We start from the raw sequence: 20,863 nt of genomic DNA, 5'->3' as shown, positions 1-20,863 counted from the left end.
ATTTCTGCACTTTGTTTTACTTTGCAGCTGAGTAAACTGAAGCTCAGAGCTGGTGAATGGTGGAATTGGGCTTTGATCGTCGGCATCTGACCTCGGGCCATGAAGGTCTGCATTAATGTTTGACTCACCTTCATGCTTTGAGATTATTTTAATATGGGAAATGCTGTGACCATCTCCTTCTCGGTATCTGCTGGGGTTTAGTTCCTCAACAAACTGAGTAGAAACTGGAGTCTGACACCCAACAGAGTCATGGATAATATTGAAGCAAGGATTTCCCCAGTGACCAAGAAGAAAAACAACATAAAGCTGTACTGAGCGTTAGGCCTCTGGGATCAGTATCCTGTCCTGGATCAAATCCCAGCTCCACGAGGCACTAGCAAGTGATGGTGGGCAGGTGACTTACCACCTCTAGGTCTCATTTTCCATCTGCAGGGGAGGATAGTAGTGGTGACAAAGGCAAAAGGATGATGCTTAAATGAGATAATGCACGTAAGGGCTATGTAATAACGGTACCTACTACTAGGATGATTAAAGAGTGAAGGGCTGGTTTAACTTTGGGCTTGTTAGAAAAGCAGAGCAAGGGGCAAGGATTTTCTGCTGAGGATTGTTTTTCAGCTTCAGATGGCTTCTTCTGGACCCTGGAGGCAGGTATGGCAGGACACTGCCAACATGCTGTGGCTCCTTTTCTTCCTCTGTAAAATAGAGAGTTCCCTTATTTATTCCACGAACTTTTACTATGTGATACTTAAGGCATTTGAGCTGGAGGTGAGAAATGGTCCCAGCCCTGTTAGCTCCTTTACTAGCAGTGGGAGGGTGCAGGAGCAGACGGTTACATGGGAAATAGTTCATCAAAGAGGCGCGAGCCAAGTATGGTTAGAGCACAGGGGAAGGCGCCACTGTTCACAGACACGCACTGCAGCTCCCTACCCGGTCTTAGAGGGGTCAGGCTGCGTAAAACGACTCAACGTCTCTCTGCGAATGTGAGCTGTTGAGAAACCAGAATCCCATCAATGGCTGGCGTAGTAGCATCTCCCCTCACGGGTCTCCGTGTGCCTCCCACCCAGAGACCTGCAGGTCCTAAATCCAAGACAGGAGGTGTTTAGGTAAGTGAAGGTGTGAGACAGAGCGTGAGTGAGGACTGTTTCCACGGGGCTGCCTTGCCCGTGCTGCTTCCTTCATTCTGTGTCCTTCCACAGGACAGCGTGTCACCAACCCCACTCTGCAGATAAGGAAATGAAGACACAGCCAGCACCACGATACCTTGGGCAGTTTTCACTCTTCAAAAGAACTTAGACACAGGTCGATGTAATAATAGGCTCATGTCACGGAAAGGAAACTGCAATGCGGAAATTGACTATCTTGCCCCAGGTCATCCAGCCCGTGGGAAATAGAACCCTTAGTTCCAGGCTCCGGGCCGGCTCTCTCTCCACTGAGGATCCAGTGTCGGGATTTCTCGCGAACAGGCACCCTCCAACTGCATTTTGTCCACGTGAGGGGTCGAGCATGGCGCTGATGCTTTCCGCGTGTGAATGGTGGCGCGTAGGCAGTGCCCGATGACCTCATCCGGTGCACACCCCCTCCCCCTCCCCCTGCTCCCCCCTCCCCACCCCCGGAACCCAGATGCAGAAACGTTCACAACCCAAACATGAGACGAGACTTCCTATGCCCTGCGGGTCAGTAGGAATGGTGGCGGTGTAATGAGAAGCACATGGTCACGGGCCCCGTGAGGACTGACCCAACCTGGGGACGATTCCTTCGTGTTAAGTTAATGCACAACCTAGTAATCTTGAACCCAGAGAGTGGCCCATGGGTTGGGCTGTGAATGTTATAAAATCTCACCAAGATCTGTGTTGGTCAGGGCTCTGGAGAAACACAACCAATCTCTCTCTCCCTCGCTCTCTCTCTCTCTCTCTTTCTCTCTCTCTCTCTCACACACACACACACACACACACACACACACATTTTAAGGAATTGGCTCATGCGATATGGGCACTGGCACGTCTGGAGTCTGCAGGGTGGGCTGGCAGGCTGGAGACTCGGAAACGTTGACATTGCAGCAGAATGCCCTCACCTTAATGGCAGATGCTTGCAAGTTGGGAATTCAATTCAGCCACTTGCAGGGTGAGACTCTGGGTTCAGTTTTCAGCTGGTTTAGCTCTGAGGCTACTGGAGATGAGGATGTCTTTTGGGGCAGATGTAGAAACTTTTGGGTCATTTATGGGACCCTTGAGCTGGGAATTTGAATCCCTGAGTCATCCTTGTCTTTTCTCACCTCGTCAGTGCAATTAGGAACAACCAGCTAATCTTGTTATACTCGGTTTGACAAAAATGTTCTAAGGTGTCAAATACACAGTTACCCAGAACTTTGCCTGTTTTAAGTACCTGATGTGGTGTTTTGTGCATTTCTTTTGCCCTATCACGCCATGTACTATCAGTGCTCTCTTAACTACTGGGAGTGGAGTCGTTAGTGCTTTAAGTCACATCAGATTAGAGAGCCAATTTCAGAAACCCCAGAGCCAATTCAGAAAAGTTTAAGATTCTGTTCCTTTAGGATCACTCTAGATACCAAAATCTGACAAGGTTATCCATGGACAGGTGCCGGGGTGTTGAGTTCTGGCCTGGGGTCTCTAGAGGAGAGGGAGAGTGGTGTGTGTGTGTATTTGTGTAGTTTTTTTTTTTTTTGCCATGCCAGGGGGCATGCGGGATCTTAGTTCCCTGACCAGGGATTGAACCCAGCGCCCCCTGCAGTGGAAGCGCAGAGTCTTAACCACTGGACCCGCCAGGGAAGTCCCAGTGTTTGTGTAGTTTTTCACTGTGCTTTTGTGGCTGTGTTTTGAAATACATACACGCGCGCACACACACACACAGACACGATTTTCTGTTGTTTCTGCTCTGGATTTGTCCTCTTGCTTCTCGTTCATGGGAAATGACTAACCGTCCGGATGGAAGCTGTCAAACATATCTAACCCCCAGCCTTCCTTTATTCTTCATGAATGCACTCAGTCCCGTTGTAAATAAACACCACCCCCAGCCCTGCTGTTCCCAGCCATCCTAGGGGGCCTGCCAAAGGCTGGCCTGGGATCACAGCCTTCAGTTTAGACTTTCCCCGCAGAAGGAGAGCATGAAGGTCTAACTGCCACCAGGAAAACATCAGCAGTGTGTTTGGAGGAGGGCAGAAAGGCCAGTGAAGCCTGTTTGGTCGTTTATTATTATTAGTGGTAATTATTTCCGGCATTCAGTGCAGTGGTGTCTGCGGCCTGACTGAGGTCCAGAAGCCCATTCATGGCTGTCTCAGGTACAGTGTTTATAAAACGGGCGGAGGTGGAGGCCTCCTCAGGACGATGTAACTCCTGCCCTGCCTTTGGGGGTTGAAGAGAAGAAAACCCAAAAGACAGCAAGGACCTCTGAATCCCTGAACAGGGCAAAGCAGGAATGAGCTGCAAAGATGGCTTTCTCCCTGACTTACTTCACTCTGTATGACAGACTCTAGTAAGTCAGAAAGAGAAAAACAAATATCGTATATTAACGCATATATGTGGAATCTAGAAAAATGGTACAGCTGAACCTATTTGCAGGGCAGTAATAGAGACGCAGACGTAGAGAATGGACATGTGGACACAAGGGGGAAGGGGAGGGTGGGAAGAATTGGGAGATTGGGATTGACATATATACACTACCATGTGTAAAACAGATAGCTAGTGGGAACCTGCTGTATAGCACAGGGAGCTCAGCTCAGTGCTCTGTGATGACCTAGATGGGTGGGATGAGGCGGGGAGTGACAGGAAGGTCCAGGAGGGAGGAGATATAGGTATACATATAGCTGTCACTTCGTTGTACAGCAGAGACTAACACAACATTGTAAAGCTGCTATACTCCAGTTTAAAAGAAAAGAAAGATGCCTTTCTCCTTCTCTAAGTGCCCACATCTTTGCTGGGCCCCGGCCCAGGAGTCCTGGCTCAGCCTTGGTCTGAGGAGGCAGGTCTGGTCAGCAATGGCCTTGAATTCTGACCCATTTCTGGGTTTTGCATAGGCTGAAGGCCGAGTTCATTCCCTTGTGGCGCGAGGTGTGTGGGCCAGTGCACGGAGGGGATGGGCCCTGTCTCCTCTACCAGCTCCTCCAGCCCAATCTGAGTTGTATTTTGCAGAGTGAGATGCAGGCCGAGGTCAAGGGCACTCACACTTGTAGGATTCAGGACACATTCCAGGAACCAGCCCCTCCTTGTACTCAAGTTTCCAAAGGCAGGACTGAAGTGCAGATCCAGGGAGAGGATGCGGAATATCGAGTTACCGGGAAGATCAGGAAACTTCTGATGCTCGTCCAAGGATTTCCAAAGACTGGCAGCCACTCTTTTTCTCCAGGCAGTTCTGTCTCTTGATTGGTTTCATGTCGACAAAGCCAGGAAACCTTTAGGGTTGCGGGTCCTTTGTTTTCCTAGTGACTCGCCCAGACCTCACCTTCATGCTCAGTCAATAGCCAGTGGGACCTCCAGACCTGGCTGGGTTGGAAGAGTTACCCGCAGTTCAGCCAATTCTGGCCGATGCTCCAGTCGAAAACTGTGGCCCTTGGGGGAGCTGGGGCCTGCTCAGCCATTTGCATTTCATAGACATGTACCTGACAGCGGCCAAGGCCTTCTTGTTGAGGGGTTTTACTACTTTGAGATGAGCTAGAGCGGGTTTTGCAGCTGCCCAGCAGCTCCTCGACCCAATCCTGCCTGGGAGGCTTTGAGTAGGTCAGGAACGCTGGGGACCTTCCAGGTGATTCTGAGTGTTGCCCTTCTCTTCCTGGGGGTTCCTTCAGAAGGAGGCTTCCCCTGGGTTCTGGAGCCCTCCCTCCTGCTCGGGGGTTGTCACTGATTTCCTCGAGTGAGCTGCCTGCCCGGCCTCTAACATTCCCTGGCGGAACAGAGCATCCTTTGTGAGATTCCTGAGGCTGGGGTCAAGGTAGGGGGCCAGCTCCCGGAGCCAGCTCTCGGGGCAGCGGCTGTCCCAGAGTGGGTGTAGTGCTGTGTTACCAAGAGATAAAGTCTTGGAAAAGGCCGGGGAGAGGAAAGGAGACACATTCCAGACTGAGGAGTGTTTGGCCTTGAGGGCGCTGGGTTTGGAGAAAAGGGCCCACTTGGCAGGACCACAGTTGGGGGCGGGGGAGCCCTTGGTGGGAGCAGGTAGAAGAGGTGAATTCCCGGTGGTGGTGAGGCTGGCCTGGGGTCAAACTCCAGCTCTGATGCCTTTACTTAATAAAATATCTCACCCTTCAATCAGTTCAACACACATTTATTGAGTCACTTTCCTAAGGGTATCTCTATCAAGTGGAAAAATCAAAAATTGATTATTTCTTTAAAAATTGTATTGGCGTGTAGTTGATTTACAGTGTTGCGTTAGTTTCAGGTATGCAGCAAAGTGATTCAGTTATGCATATACATATATTCATTCTTTTTCAGATTCTTTCCCCATAAAGGTTCCTACAGAATACTAAGTAGAGTTCCCTGTGCTGTACAGTAGGTCCTTGTTGCCTATCTATTTTATATATAGTAGTGTGTATATGTTAATCCCAAACTCCTAATTTGTCCCTCCCCTCCACATTTCCCCTTTGGTAATCATAAGTTTGTTTTTGAAATCTGTGAGTCTGTTTCTGTTTTGTAAATAAGTTCATTTGTATCATTTTTTTAAAATTAGATTCCACCTATGAGTGATACCATATGATATTTGTCTTTCTCTGTCTGAAAAATCAAAAAATTTAAAACTGAATGATTATTGGGTTATTGGAGTGGAGGACAGGGTGGAGTTTTTGGATGATGGTAGAGAAGAGACCAGTTTTGATGTGAGGCCGGCTAATGAAAAGCATGAGATGCTTCAGTGAGAAGTTTGTTTCTATCCTTGAAGTCAGAAGGTCTCCTTGGGAGGATTTTATGCAAGAGAGTGACACGGGAAGATTATGTTTTAGGAAGATCACTCTGGAAGTGCCATGGAGAATGGATGAAGAGGTGGGGAAGGAGGTGAGCTGGGGAGAAATGATGAAGTCCTGATTTTAAGGGAAGGTATGCAGAGGGGAAAGGAAAGGATATATTTAAGGCATTCGATGGATATAAATGATTCCCAATTTTCTGGCTTGGACATGAGTGGATAGAGAAGAGGATGTGATTTAAGCATCAGGAAATCAACATTCTTTCTTGACAATATACTGTATTAGGCTAGGCTTCTGCAAACTCTGAAATCTCAGTAATGTAACTGTGCAAAGTCCTTTACTTTGCACTCTTACAAAGTCTGCTGTGAATCTGGGGACCCTCAGGGATCCAGGCTGTCTCGTGGGCAGATGTGGAAGGTTGTGTACTTGCTCTCAAATGCTTCATCCCACTGATGTCACATGTTGTTTCCTGTCTCGGCTCATTAACCAGAGCTGGACACTGGGAGAAGGACTGGGAGACATTGGGAGAGCAGGGGGCGTGTTTTGGTGAGCAGTGAGGTTAAGTGTGAGGTGCCCTGGATCACCCAAAATAAGAGTCTAGATGGCTCTCGAGATTGGGTGCTTGAATGCAGTCTGAGCTGGAGATTGTGAATAGATTTGCGAATCAACAGAATAGGAGGTGGAAATGTTTGGGATCCCCTAGGGGGAGAGGGTTGAGTTAGAAGAGCAGGGGTAAGGGGGAGGGATTATTAGGAGGTTGGGTTTACCATACACACACTACTGTATAGAAAATAGATACTCAACAAGGACCTACTGTACAGCTCAGGGAACTCTACTCAATACTCTTTAATAACCTGCATGGGAAAAGAATCTGGAAAAGAATCGATATATGTATAACTGAATCACTTTGCTGTACACCTGAAGCTAACACAACATTGTTAATCAACTCTACTCCCATATAAAATAAAAATTAAAGAAAGAGAAGAGCAAGGGTCACAGATGAAGTCTTAGGGAGTACTCGTTGGATCGGTGACTGGCTGGCTGGGGTATTTGACTTCGCCGAACATGAGTTTCCTCAGCTGGGAGAGCAGGTGGGCCCCTTCTTTGAAGGGGTGCTGAGAGCTCTGGGCATGCTGCCGGTCAGGCAGTGGGTCCCAGCAGTGGTGGTTTCCTCCCCCCACCTTTGCACAGCGCTCAGCTCTGCCCTCTGTTTGTCAGGGACCGTGGTGTATGGCGAGCCCATCACCGCCAGCTTGGGGACTGACGGCTCCCAGTACTGGAGCAAGAACTGGGCCAAGGCTGCTGCTTTCGTCACCTCCCCGCCCCTGAGCCCCGACCCGACCACTCCGGACTTTCTGAACTCCTTGCTGTCCTGGTGAGTGTTGGCGACTTGTTCCCACCTTCCGTTCTTGGTCTTTCCTCGGACCAAGCTGACCGGTGGGTTCCCACGTGGTGGGCAGAAGCAAACTTGCAAATAAGAGACCTCGTTCTCCAACTCGGATTGCCGGACGGCAGCAGGGCATTGTCACCCTGACGCTGTTGGGGGCAATTCTGGGTAAAAACCAGGGCCATCTTGAAAGTCAACCAAAGGGGATGAATGAGGTAGCAGACGGGTTCTACTGTGGTGCAGTGTCACTCGTAAGATACCTCACAAACTAGACGTAGATACACAGCATTAGAATGAAGCTTCCGCGTCAGGCCATAGCTTCTCAAATTTCTTGTCTCCTGAGGGGGGATGACAGTTAAGTCAAAAACTTTTCAGTGGCCTGGCCCATTAAAAAGTACGTTCAAGGATGATCTGAGGTCAAAGATTAGAGAAAAGCCAGTGGTATGTTTTCCTTCCAGTGGAGATCTCCAGGTCACTGGCAGTGCCCACTGTACTTTCAACACTGCCCAGAAGGCCGTAGGAAAGGACAACTTCACCCTGATCCCCGAAGGCACCAATGGCACGGAGGAGCGGTTGTCCGTCATCTGGGATAAGGCTGTGGTAAGGAGCGGTGGTCTCGCGCAGGGGGAGGGCTCAGCTTTCTCCTGCCTCCTCATCCGAGGGCCCTGGGTCTCATGCGGGCCTGGAAATGGCAGTTGAGAGAATTCTAGAAACTGGAACTTGTGTGATAATATTTCTTAGGTTTGGAAATCTAAGACCACTACTCAGAGGTCATTTCCTCCTAAGTATCCCATATGTGTTTGTCACCATTATCATCTGTGGACCAGTAGAGACTGGAAAAAACCAGTCTTTACAATATGACTCTTTTGATCAGTCCAGAAAAAGCTTCCTTAGCAACCTGGTGACTTAGTTAATCCACTCGTGGAAATGGACTCAGTTTCTTTAAAATGATCTTTTGGACTCTCTGGGCTCAGCCCGCTTTGAACATATACTGACCTTTAAGGGATCTTTGGGTTTTTTTATTTTTAATATTTTAAAACGTAATAACAATAGGTTTTCTGTTTCTTAATGAATTTTTTCAATTATGTAAACTGTGTATCGTTATTCCAAAAAGAAAATAAAAATCACTTATGACACCCTATTTCAGATACAACTGCAATGAACGTTTTAGCAAATGTCTTTCATTTTTTGCCAGTGAGAGAGTGCACGTGTGTGTGTGTGTGTGTGTGTGTGTGTGTGTGTGAGTGTGTGACTGGCATACTATTTTGTAGCCTGTCTTTTAAAAAGCCTATAGCATGAAAAAGTCTCTACATCCTTAAACATACTTGAACAACTTGGTTTTTAAGAGCAGACCATTCCATCTTAATGCTGAACTGTAATTCACTTGTAATTCTTTGGTTGGTCCCTTATGTTGTTTCTGATTTTCTTACTGGGATGAACACCCTTATAGCTACATCCTTGGACACATCTTTAATGATGCTTGTAGGAGAAATTTCTAGAAGTGGTAGTGCTGGGTCAAGGGGTGTGCATATTTTTAAGGCTTTTGATATATATTGTCAAAATTCGTTCCAAAAAGATTGCACCAATTTGTATGCTGCCAGCAGTATGTGGCATTACCCAGTTAACTTCTACCAGGTCTGAACTGGTGTTACCAGCAAAAAACCCAAAGTATCACCGATTTGATTGGTGAATTTTGTGTCTCATTGTTTTTCAATCTCTTCAATGACTGACTAAAGTGTATATTTCTTTTGTATGCTTTTGGCCATTTGTATTTTTCTCTCCCTCTTACTACCTGCTCATTTCCTTTGCCCATTTTTCTGTTGCATTTAGAGCAGTTTTCCTAACTCGGAGAAATGCATTCATCTCCTCAAATTCTGCATTTAAAGGGACATGAGGCGCAAGTGGTAGAGATGAGAAGGTGGGGGGAAGGACGTGGGGAGTGTGCTTGGCGCCCAGGGTTTGCTGCCGGGACGGGCGGCTGAGACTCCCTTATTGGCTGGACTTAGAGCCGAGGTCTGTGCCTGTATCTTTGAAGAGGACATAAGCCAAATGATGTTTCCTGAAGAGGCCCTGCAGCCCCTTCAAATTTCTTTTAAAACTTTTTACTTTGAAATGATTATAGATCCAGAGGAACTTGCAGAGATAGGACAGAGAGGTCCTGTGTACCCTTCACCCAGTTTCCCCCATGGTTACATCTTACATAATTAGAGTGTGATATCCAAACCCAGAGATCGACAGTGGTGTGATGTGTGTGTATAGTTCTGTGCCATTTTGTCATATGTAGATCCATGTAACCATCACCACAATCAAGATAGAGATGTCCTCCGTCACCACAGAGACCCCTCTCCTACTGCCCCTTTATAGTCACACCCACCCCTAACCCTTGGAAGAATCTCCGTCTCACCCCTGGTCTGTCCATCTCTATAACTTGGTTATTTTGCCCATGTTATATAAATGAAATCATACAGTACGTGACCTTTGGAGGTTGTTTTTTTCACTCAGCATAATGCCTTTAGTATCCAAGTTGTTGTGTGTATCAAAAGTGTGTTCCTTTTTAATGGCTAAGTAGTATTCCACCCTTCAACTTTTTAGTCTGCTTTTGTTGTGTGTGTGCGTGTTGTGCATGTGTGTGTTGTCCTCCTCAGGTCACTGGGAAGATGGATGAGAACCAGTTTGTGGCCGTGACCAGCACCAATGCAGCCAAAGTGTTCAACCTTTACCCCCGGAAAGGCCGCATTGCTGTGGGATCCGATGCTGACCTGGTCATCTGGGACCCTGACAGCGTGAAAACCATCTCTGCCAAGACCCACAACAGTGTAAGGCCGCATGGACCCAGTCCAAACGAACTACAGTCACAGAAAGGGGCAGAGGCAGGGAGAGTCCTCAGGATTTATGAAAAGAACTCGCTGTGATAGGAAAGAACCTCGTCCCCAGGATATGTTATAACTTGCAATTTGCTGAGAAAAAATAGCTCTTTCCTTTTCGTTAGTGAGGTCAATAAGACTGTTAATCTTATCACTTTGGAGTACGATGGCCTCTCTCTGGATAGAAATCTCTATCTATGGACCTTCAGAGCCTCCGGCATCATGCCTGGACATCAGAAGCTTCTAGAAGTCAGGCAGCATTCCATTTTAATAGTTTGGTGCAGCACCTCTCATGGCGTCCCTTGGTGCAAGGGATCCAAATAAAACATTCAAATGTCCACTCCCGAGATGCCCACTGGGCACTTTTATTCTTTGAAGCAACTGTTTTCTCATGTCAATGGTGTCGTCTGAAAGCCTAAAGGGCAGATGCTCTTATGTCCTAAAGGAATGAATTGACTTTGAAGAAACAGAAGAAATACCCTGGCAGCCGTTCTGATTAGGACTTTAGGATCTGCAGTTCTGAGGTGTCTCTTGCCTTTCGGTCTAGACTGCAGAGCTTGGGGATGCCCTGTCTTGTTAATGGGACCCTGGGCAGGTGACTTCATGTCATGTCTCAGGCTCATCAGCTGAGAATGAGCAGTTTAGACGAGGCCCCTGAGTGTCCTGTGATTCTGTGAGGTCAGTGGGCATTAGGTAGAGGTGTAGATACCATTGGTTCTTCATAGGAAAAATTGTGTGTGTGTGTTTCATATTGAGAGGCCAAGGACAAAGGGAGAGCTTTGGAAGAGAAATGGGCATAGGACAGAGTGTTTTATGTCAGCACCCCGTATGACTCTTGAAGTGAATTCTTAGTGAATGAAGAGGCTCTTCAAGATCAAGGTCTAAACTGAAAGCTGGCTCAATGCGGAATCTGATTCTAGATTGCCCACCACAGGTGGCCTGGGCCAGCAAGTACCAACGCCCCCTCCAAGGGCCAGCTCAGGGGTGGGCTTCTGGCATTTCTCCAGGACAGCGCTGGACTCTTGGTCAAATCCCAGTCGTCTTTCTACTTTGGGCAGAGGGGCTTGAGCTGCCCTGGCACCTGTGGGTGCCAGGATGGTGGGTGCCTTTAGGGAAGGCTGCTCAGCTCTCAGCATTAATAGTTGACTTTTCCCTTCTTCCCCACTGGCTGGCTTAGCTATGCAGCAGAGCCTTAACAGCCGCACCAACTTGTGACTTAGATCATAACCTCCCGAGGGTCCAGAATTGGCTTCTTTATGGGCAGGGGTCCTAGGGTCCTGCCTGGTGAACCTATCTCTTCATATGCATTTAGCATCACAGCTCCATTTACCCTTTCATTTGGCCTTCTCAATAAAGGGATGGTATTATTATCCCAATCGGGAAGATAAATAAACCGAGACTTAGAGAGCTTAAGTGACCAGTCTAACATTACATAGCTATTTTGCGGTGGAGCCAGAATTAGAACCCAAAATTGTCCAGGGCTCTTCCCTGCCAGACTGTGTGTGCGGCCTCTTGGTCAGGGTTAGAGGGAGAACATGCTTCTCCTCCCTTCCAGGGTCCCCTCCCCAGAGGTAATGGAAAGGGCAGACTGGACTCATCATGTAAACTGCAGATGACCTAGCTAGGGAGCCTGCGTTTGGAGTTCTTAACCCAGCGCAAGACAGGATGTAAAGGAGTGATGATTTGAGAAGACAGATTCTGCCCTCCGGGCATTCAGTAGCACTGCCCTGGCTTTACCTCCAGGCAACCCCGTATAGGAAATCATGACTTCCAGAAGTGCCTCTTGCCCGTCCTCACCTGTTTGAAAGAGCCCACACTAAGCATGCTTGTGCAGCTTTAATTATCTGGGAGAACGCGGGCAAGAGGCTTTCCCCGTGTAATACGGTGTTTCCTACCATGGGGCTAATTAACTTGAATTTGGAGTATTTAGCTAACTCTTGTTGACAGCCCTGTTGCTAAGCCTCTGCTTGGATTTGCCAAGCATCCAGCCAGATGAGTCATTTTAGGAAACCTATGTGGATAGAGGTTAAAAATGTCTAGACCTGGTAAGCGACGAAGTCTCAGTGCCTCACAGTTTGACAGAGTAGGCTCTGAATGCCCCGAGCTGTGATCTGACCATTGAACTTGTTAATTTTAAGTCACTTAGAGTCATGGGACTGGTTCCTCCATCTTTGAAAAATGGGAGGTGGCCCAAAGCTCTTCTGGGCGCTGTGATCGGTCATCTATAGGCAACTAAACTCAATAGATGCGTCTTAGGATGTCTTCGACACTAAAGGGCTTGCAATCTTGTTGGGAAAGTGCAATAAAAAACCAGACAGTCAATCAGGGATTTTCTAAATGCCTACTTAGTGCTGAGTAGTGGGCTAGATGCTTTTGTTCCTTTTATCTCTTGTGATCCTAGCATCATTCCTGTAAGATGGGCCGTGTCCCTTATAGATGAGGATGCTGGATCTCAGATCAGTGCAAGGGATTTGTCCAAAGTCACTCAGCTGACAAATAGCAGACCTGGGATGTGGACCCCAGGCCGATGGCACCATGGCCAAAGTTGTCTCCATGACTCCAGGAGGTCACAAGAGGAGCTTGTATAGATAGCCGTGCAGGAACATGGAAGAGATGGGGCTCGATTCAGCCCTTAAAGGATGACCCTTTCAAAGGTCATTTCGGAGCGGACAGAATTCTCTGCTGGTAATCTACACCCATAGGATGCTTCTTGTGTTGTCATTTTCACATAAGCCTTGCGTGGGAGGCAAGTGAAAAAACTGAAGGTCTGAGGCAGGATTAAATTGATCTGCCTGGAGTCACACAGCTCCTGAATTTCACCAGATCTAAGATGCCACCGATTTTAAGATATTCCATTAGTTTAGGCACTGCTGTGAAAGAAAACATACCCAGGAGGAGGAGTCTAATGCAAGACTCCTTTAAAAATACGCTGTGCTGCCGAGGGCCAGCTCGTGCTGAGTTTGGGATAATGAGATGTGGATCTGCCAGATAGAAAGGGTGGCAAAGAATATTGCCTTCCTCGACCTTGGCATTGGGTGCAGAAAGGGCAAAAATGGCTCCTCTGAGAATCTGAACTGAGTCAGGCAAGTTGGTGGTCTGAGTCCTGCATCCAGCAATGGTCCAGAAAAACCAGAGGCTGAGACTTTCTCATAAAACGGCCTCGGTGTGGTCATTCCCCAGGCCGGTGGGAAAAGCTGACCCCGATTCCCTGGAAGGACTCGGTTCAGCCTAGGCTGACACTGACTGTGCAGCTCCATGTGCTGTGAGACACATTCTCATTTCAGGGGTGAGCGTCTTAGAACCGATGAAAGGCTTGCGGGGGACACACTTTGGTCCCGGGAATCCACACGTAGAGTCCCCTTCCCTCCCCCAGGTGCCTCTTTCCCTCATTCCTTCAGTAGCTTCCACGTTACTCCTTTGAGTCTCAGCGTAGGGCTGCCAGCCCCTTGTTGCCCTTTTCTATCAACACCACTGGTCGAATGTGAGCTGTAGAGCCAGCCTGGGGCTTCTCCATACTCACCAGCCTCTGCACTAGGCAGGGGTTGTTACCCTGAATGGCAGGGCAACAGACGGACTCTTTAGTGCTGATAACCTGGTCTGAATCTCCCCAGAAGCCCAGCTGCTTTCTATGGATGGAGCTGCCTATTAATTCTCCAGGCCCGGCCATGTGTACCTGGGAGCAGGGCGGGTGTCTGGAATCTGGGGAAGGGGCAGTGGAGGAGCTGAGGTTATACCGTCGACGGTAGTGCCCCTATTTCCTGTTGTCACAGCAACAAACTCACTCAGAGACCCCACATGGTTTCCAAGAGGGCACGTGGATACGTCCCCCTTTCACCGTGAAAAGCTTGAAACTAAAAGGATGGCCGCCTTGTTGGGAAATTAAACCTCAAAGATTTTATCAAAGGCCTGTCTCTGGAGTTACCACAGTCCTTTCATTTAGGAACTTCAGCTTGACCACATCTCTAAGAGATTGGAAATCCAGGCAAACCAGTGGGAAAACCTCCTCGTGGATGGCTCATTTCAAGATTAAATTTAGAACTTGGTCAGAGAAGGCTTCTTGGGATTTTAACCTGATTGGAGCTTGAGTTAGTGAGAACAAAGTCACCGCTAATACGAGGAATCATTTTCTTACATTCATGTGGCATTTACAAACCCTCATGCTTTTCCATACGATTTTTCTGTTCAATTACTTTTAGCCCCCCAATTTTTATTTTTGGTGCCGAAACCCAGGAATGAACAAACCCAAATTTTTGAGAGGTAGGAAAGATTATTCCATGTTCTAGACAGAATTAAGACATAGAGATTAAGTCCTGTTGGGTGGCCAGTCAGGAGAGGGACTTCATCTCTGGGCTTTTCTTTTGTCCGGGTGATGTTGGGCCGTGGGTGCCGCCAGATCGATGAGATCTCGCCAGGATGGAGGGTGGATTCTGAAGTTTACTATGTTCCCTTCCTCTAGTCTCTCGAATACAACATCTTCGAAGGCATGGAGTGCCGTGGCTCTCCACTGGTGGTCATCAGCCAGGGGAAGATTGTTCTGGAAGACGGCACCCTTCATGTCACCGAAGGCTCTGGGCGCTACATCCCCCGGAAGCCCTTCCCTGACTTTGTTTATAAGCGTATCAAGGCAAGGAGCAGGGTGAGTACCTCTGATCTTATGAGTGGTTTCTATCGTGGATTAAGTTCAATTCCAAAATCACTAAGCACCTTGAGTCATACTATCGAGGTATATACAGAGGATTCATGGGTAAGGGAAACATAGTCTTTTTATTCCTGGAGTTCAGAACGCCAGCGGAGGAGTCAGGCATGTCCACAGCCAGCCAGACTGAAGTAAGACTGCTGTGATGAGGGGTGTGTGATGAGGCTCAGGGGAGGGACCCGCTGCTGCGGAGTCTTAAGGGAAAGTGTCATGGGGAGAGGGCATTTTGAGTTGCATCTTGAAGGTTAAGTAGAAGTTGGATAAGTCAAAGAAGGGAGACAAGGGAATTCAGTAGAGAGAATGTTACAAGCATGGAAAATGTAGAGAGTGTTCAGGACGTGGTGAACAATCTCCAGCACTGGTGCTTGGGGACTGAGGCAGGGAATGGGTAGGGATGTAAAGGAATTAAAGGGACAGTAAGATTGGAAAGTATGGGGCCAGATCTTGAACGTGAGACCAGATCCTCTTCACAGCATGTTTGGGAATTCCTGCAGGGTTTAAGGTGAAGTGTCTTGGGAGAAAATAGGAAGACCTGTTTATCAGTTTTTATGTGACCCATGTTGGGGTAGCTTTGCCCTGGAGCCAGGGGCCCTGCCTCATGCTGACATCCGTCCCTGCTGTACCCGACCATAGAAAGCCCTCCATCCCCAAATGTCACAGGCCCATCCTGGCACCTGTTCCTTCCCCATCAGGAGGGTTGCCAAGGAGGCGTCCTCTGTGAATGTGGCCTGAGTCGAGGGGCTCTTGTGTTTTTGCAGCTGGCAGAGCTGAGAGGGGTTCCTCGTGGCCTGTATGACGGACCTGTGTGTGAGGTGTCTGTGACACCCAAGACAGTCACTCCGGCCTCCTCGGCTAAGACGTCTCCGGCCAAGCAGCAGGCCCCACCTGTCCGGAACCTGCATCAGTCTGGATTCAGCTTGTCTGGTATGGTTATGGTTTGGTCAGGGCCCAGTTCTGCAGGGCTGTGGTCCGCGTTGCTGGTGGGTCTGGCATCACTTTTGAGAAGGAGAAGAAGTGGAGGTGAATGATAGACCTATTCTTCCCAAAGATGTAACTTGCTAGAGATGTAATTCATAGCAGATGATGGGTTGGGTTTCAGAATCTTGACAGGAGTCTATATCACATATAATGTCATGATGTGTACACTATGTGTCACACCCAGGATATTAGAGGACATTTTTTCAGTGCATCATGTCCATTGTGAAAAAGGATATTGTGGTATTTTAGGACTCTCTTCTCCCCCACGTATGCAATATACTATAGTGGTTCAGCTTGTGGAATCTAGAGTTTCAACAGCTTAACTTCGTAGCCCAGATTCGAACTGTGCCTCCATCTCGTCATCTATAGGATGGGTATAATGGTAGTAGTTACCTCATGGGGTTGTTCTGAGGATTAAATGACTTAATATACATGTAAAATGCTTAGAATCAAGCCATTTGATAATTGTTAGCTATTTGCCTGGATAAACTATGTGATGTCAGGGGAGGTGAGAGGAAAGAGTCCAGATTTTAGAGCTTCCCTACTTGAACTTCAGTACTTCATTTTGCCTATGATTAGAAACCTACTTTTCTAGTTCCTTGAGTCACAGATATGTATCTAAATTTTTATGGAGGGTTAAAGAAACAGTAAAGCAGATACATATTTTTTTTCTTGTCAGATATACTGGTTTTTAGAAAGTTGCCATACACAGATTACCCATTTTCAAAAAATTTAAAAATAATGAAAATTAGTTTTTCCGTAAAGTAACATGGGCGTGATACAGTCTGTGCTGTCTTTCACCAGGCCATTGAAATATAAAGACCATCATGACGCCTGTCTTTTTTTTTTTAAATTTTATTGAAGTATAGTTGATTTACAATGTTGAGCTTAATTTCTGCTGTATAGCAAAGTGACTCAGTTATACATATATATTCTTTTTCATATTCTTTTCCATTATGGTTTATCACAGGATGTTGAATATAGTTCCCTGTGCTATATCTATGAAACAAAAACAGACTCACAGACATAGAGAACAGACTTGTGGTTGCCAAGGCGGGCGGTGAGGGAGGGAAGGGTTGGGAGTTTGGGGTTAGCAGATGCAAACTATCATATATAGGATGGATAAACAACAAGGTCCTACTGTAGAGCACAAGGAACTATGTTCTATATTCAATATCATGACTCCTATCTTTGATTACACAGAGGATGGATACTGTTAGCGGAACAGAATGCACCTCTGGAAAAGCCACACTCGATTTGATCACTGAGAAGAGGGACAAGATGTAGTCTGAGTTGCTCAAAAGCCTGAAATATAGTGTCCTTTTACATATAGTTTTACTTTTTAGGTACGGGATCCAACTAGCTTCTACAAGGATGGCTTTATTCAGTGTGTGATTCCTAGGCCACCTGAGACCCATCCTTTTTCTGTAGCTTATACTTTTGGTGAGGTTTTAGAAGGACAAAGAATGGGCCTGACACTTTTTCTCCCAAGCTATGTTATTTCGTTACAAAACAGAAATAGAGTCACAGATGTAGAAACCAAACTTATGGTTACCAAGGGGGAAAGGGAGGGGTGAGGGATAACTTGGGAGATGGGGATGGACATATACACACGACTATATGTAAAATAGATAATCCACAAGGACCTACTGTATAGGTCAATACTCTGTAATGACCTATACAGTACGTCCTTGTGGATTATCTATTTTACATATAGTCGTGTGTATAGGTCAATACTCTGTAATGACCTAGATGGAAATAGAATCTAAAAAAGAGTGGATGTATGTATATGGATAACTGACTCACTATGCTGTACAGCAGACACTAACACACCAGTGTAAATCAACTAGACTCCAATAAAAATTAATTTAAAAAACCCAAGCTATGTTATTTCGGTTTAGAGCAGGGATCTGTGTAGCTGTCTCTGACCCTCATCCTCTCTCGTCTCCAGGCGCCCAGATTGATGACAACATTCCCCGCCGCACCACCCAGCGCATCGTGGCTCCCCCTGGTGGCCGTGCTAACATCACCAGCCTGGGCTAGAGTTCAGGGCCGGCGTCGGCTTAGGGATGGGGGATGGAACACCTGAGGACATTCGGAGACTTCCTTCCTTCCTTCCTTCCTTCTTTTTTTTTTTTTTTAAAGAGCCTGTGATAGTTACTGTGGGGCAGCCAGTTCCTGGGGCTCCCTCTCGGGCCCCCCCGCACTCCGTCCCTCACCCGGAGTCACCAATTTTGCTCACCCACCTCCCTACATACACATCTACGAATATCACACCTGCGTCTCTCCACCAGGCCCGTACACAGAACTGCGTCCAACACTCAGACATGCGAAACAAAGCAAACCCCAGTGAGGGCGTTGCTCATGTCCAACCTCTGTTGTGCTTGCATCATCTTCCTTTTCATCGGGAGGAGGGGAAGATAAAGTGAATTGCCCAGAGCTGCCTTTTTCTTTTAAAATTTTTAGAAAAGTTTTCTTTGTGGGGCTGCAGGTGGGGTGGGCAGGGGAAGGGCGGGGAGAGGTTTGTTTTTTTTTTAAATACTGAATTGGAAAGCCTAATGCAATATTAATACAAGGGGTTTGAACTGGACATCCTAATGATGCAATCGTGTCACCTTCAAGCTGATTCAGGGTGGTGGGCAGACTCGTCACGTCCCTCCTGAGAGGCTGTACAGCGTCACACCGCCATTCCATCGTCAGGTTTTCTTTCTGGCCTAGATTTTGCTGCAGATGAAATCTTTTGAGGAGTCTCTTCTCCTCTCGTCACCTCTTTTCTGCTCGCACTCTCTCCCTCTTGCTTTTTCATTCATGGATATTTTCACGTGTCTGGCCCTTTCTTTGTGTTTCTTCCAGCCCTTGTCTCTGACATGCTGTTTTAGCCTTCTTTCCCCCATGGTCTTTTCCAGTGACCAGGTCTGCCATTTTACTGTGGCCCTGAGAACCTGCCTGGAAAGATACGAGCTTTGTCATCGCAACCGTCGTAATGTGCTATCCTAGCCCATATAAGACCAGTGCTACCCACCCACGTCGCCAGGATGTGCGTTTGAGTTTGAGATGCTTCCCAGGTGCAGAAAAGGGCAAAGTTATCCACACTGTCACATGCGGGCCCAGAATAGACCTCAAACAGTGCCGAGCTGTTGAAGAAGTCTGAGGCTCTAGGACCTGAGAGTTTTTCCTCTGTGCAATGCTAAGTGGCTAAAGACACAAACAAATCTGTAAATCAAGCCCAAGACCCAAGGGAGCCAATCAGCCTCAAGCCAACCACCAGCTCAGAGGTGCTAAGCTGATGGTGGTCTGGCCCTGAGGGCCTGCTGTTTACCAACTAGGTATTTTTTGGGGATGCCAGAGCACACTGGGCTTCTCACTTTGGAGGAAAAGAAATCTGTTTTCTTGTCCAATTATTTAGAAAGACATCACGCGACACAGGGAAGCCCGCTAAACTCGGAAAACCCATGGGAGATTTGACTTAAAGACCATTTTAGTTTGCAAGAGGAAAAATCTGTTTTGTGAGTCAGAGCTCTTGTGGGGGAGAAAACCTTGTAAATTTGACGAGTGGCCCCTTAGAGACCGCAGGCGACCTTGTGTCCACACCCCGCCCGCTCCTGGTCTCAGAGACCCTTTCCACTCGCTGCCTTGTGCTCGTCCCTGTCTTTGCTGAGCTTTGTTGCATCTCCTTCCAAGCGTGTTTACAGGTCCTCCCAAGCCACGTTATGTCTGCAGGCTTTTATAAAACCAAATCTGCTTTTGTAAAGCGTAACATCAAGAAGTAGCGCATCCCGTCATGACACTCCTCTCTCCACATGTTTTGCCTTTGGGGTTATGGCTGGGGTTTCTTTTTTTGTTGTTGTTGTTGTTTGTTATTTTAAAAGTAAATTGCACTTTTAAAGAATAATTGGTTAACTTAATATATTTGCTTTTTTTTTTTTCTCATCTGCACTTCGAGGGAATTTGAACCAGTCGGAAAAAAAATTTTGTTTCAATTCTGAGAAACACTTGCAGCTCTCTTCTATTCACTTGAGTCTTCCTGTTTTTCCATGATGGTCATTTTGGTTGTTTCAATTGTTTCCTTCAAACAACTTAAAACCTGAAGATTTCCGCAGGCTGTGTAAGCATGTTTACCTGTTGGCTTGCTTTGTGTGTCTGTTTAATGAATGTCATGTGTAAATGCTAAAATAAATTGACAGTGTCTCAGAACTGAATAACTGCAGTGACCTGATGCTCTAAACCAGTGTAGGATTTAATCATAGATGGTTTTTAATCCTTGGAATTGTGATTGTGACCCACGAGTGGAGGAACTTTCAGTGCTAAAGCTGATTATGTGTGTAGCCAGAAGAGTACCTTTTTTTTTTTTTTTTTTTTTTGTTACCACTGTCTTAATGGCAAAATAATTATGGTAAAAAAACAAGTCTCGTGTTTATTATTCCTTAAGAACTCTGTGTTATATTACCATGGAACGCCTAATAAAGCAAAATGTGGTTGTTTCAGGGTGTGTCTGTGTTGAGATGTTCAAGGCGGTGGCTGCTTGGCCCGGGCCTCCATCAGAACTTCCCTTTCTGGAAAATTCTGGATGCCTTTGGCCTCGTTTTGATGACTGTGTCCATTCAGGTGTTTTCACTGAGTGTTGCGGGTGGTTTTGTCCAGGCCACTGAGGTCTAATTCTGGGCAGAGCCCCGAGTCTCAGAAATTCATACACTCAACCCCAAGACAGGCCAAGGGAGCCCCCCGAATCGAGCTGCAAACATAAGTCGGGAAGTAGAAATCCGGTGGGACCACGTGGGTTAGTGTAGTGACCCCCGGGATCTGTGTGTCCTTAGAGCTTGTGCACTCTGGAAAATCCTCAAGCCACATGGGGGGCATGGAAGATAAGGGACTGGGATATATGGGCCTGCATCCAGAGTTCCGTTAAGGAGCTTGCAGGAGGGAATTCCCTGGTGGTCCAGTGGTTAAGACTCCGTGCTCTCACTGCTGGGGGCCTGGTTCAATCCCTGTCGCGGCCAGAGAAAAAAAAAAAGGAGCTTGCAGGAAACCAGGACGGA

At 47.1% G+C, this 20,863-nt stretch overlaps 1 protein-coding gene across 2 annotated transcripts in view; it reads left to right on the top strand.

Annotated features, from left to right (window-relative positions):
* Positions 1 to 20,029, top strand: part of DPYSL2 (dihydropyrimidinase like 2) — a 112,824-nt gene extending 92,795 nt beyond the window's left edge. For both annotated transcript variants that reach the window (XM_059926854.1, XM_059926855.1), the window contains exons 9-14: positions 7,121 to 7,277; positions 7,748 to 7,889; positions 9,935 to 10,105; positions 14,610 to 14,789; positions 15,608 to 15,773; positions 17,779 to 20,029. In XM_059926854.1, coding sequence (XP_059782837.1) covers positions 7,121 to 7,277; positions 7,748 to 7,889; positions 9,935 to 10,105; positions 14,610 to 14,789; positions 15,608 to 15,773; positions 17,779 to 17,870 — 908 coding nt within the window. In that variant the 3' untranslated portion in view covers positions 17,871 to 20,029. The remainder of the gene's footprint in view (positions 1 to 7,120; positions 7,278 to 7,747; positions 7,890 to 9,934; positions 10,106 to 14,609; positions 14,790 to 15,607; positions 15,774 to 17,778) is intronic.
* The last annotated feature ends 834 nt before the right edge of the window (positions 20,030 to 20,863 follow it).

The sequence above is a fragment of the Balaenoptera ricei genome, chromosome 6 (genome assembly GCF_028023285.1).
Source record: "Balaenoptera ricei isolate mBalRic1 chromosome 6, mBalRic1.hap2, whole genome shotgun sequence".
Lineage (NCBI taxonomy): Eukaryota > Metazoa > Chordata > Mammalia > Artiodactyla > Balaenopteridae > Balaenoptera > Balaenoptera ricei.
The sequence above is the reverse complement of the archived record's forward strand: the minus strand, read 5'-3'. Positions and strand labels throughout refer to the sequence as shown.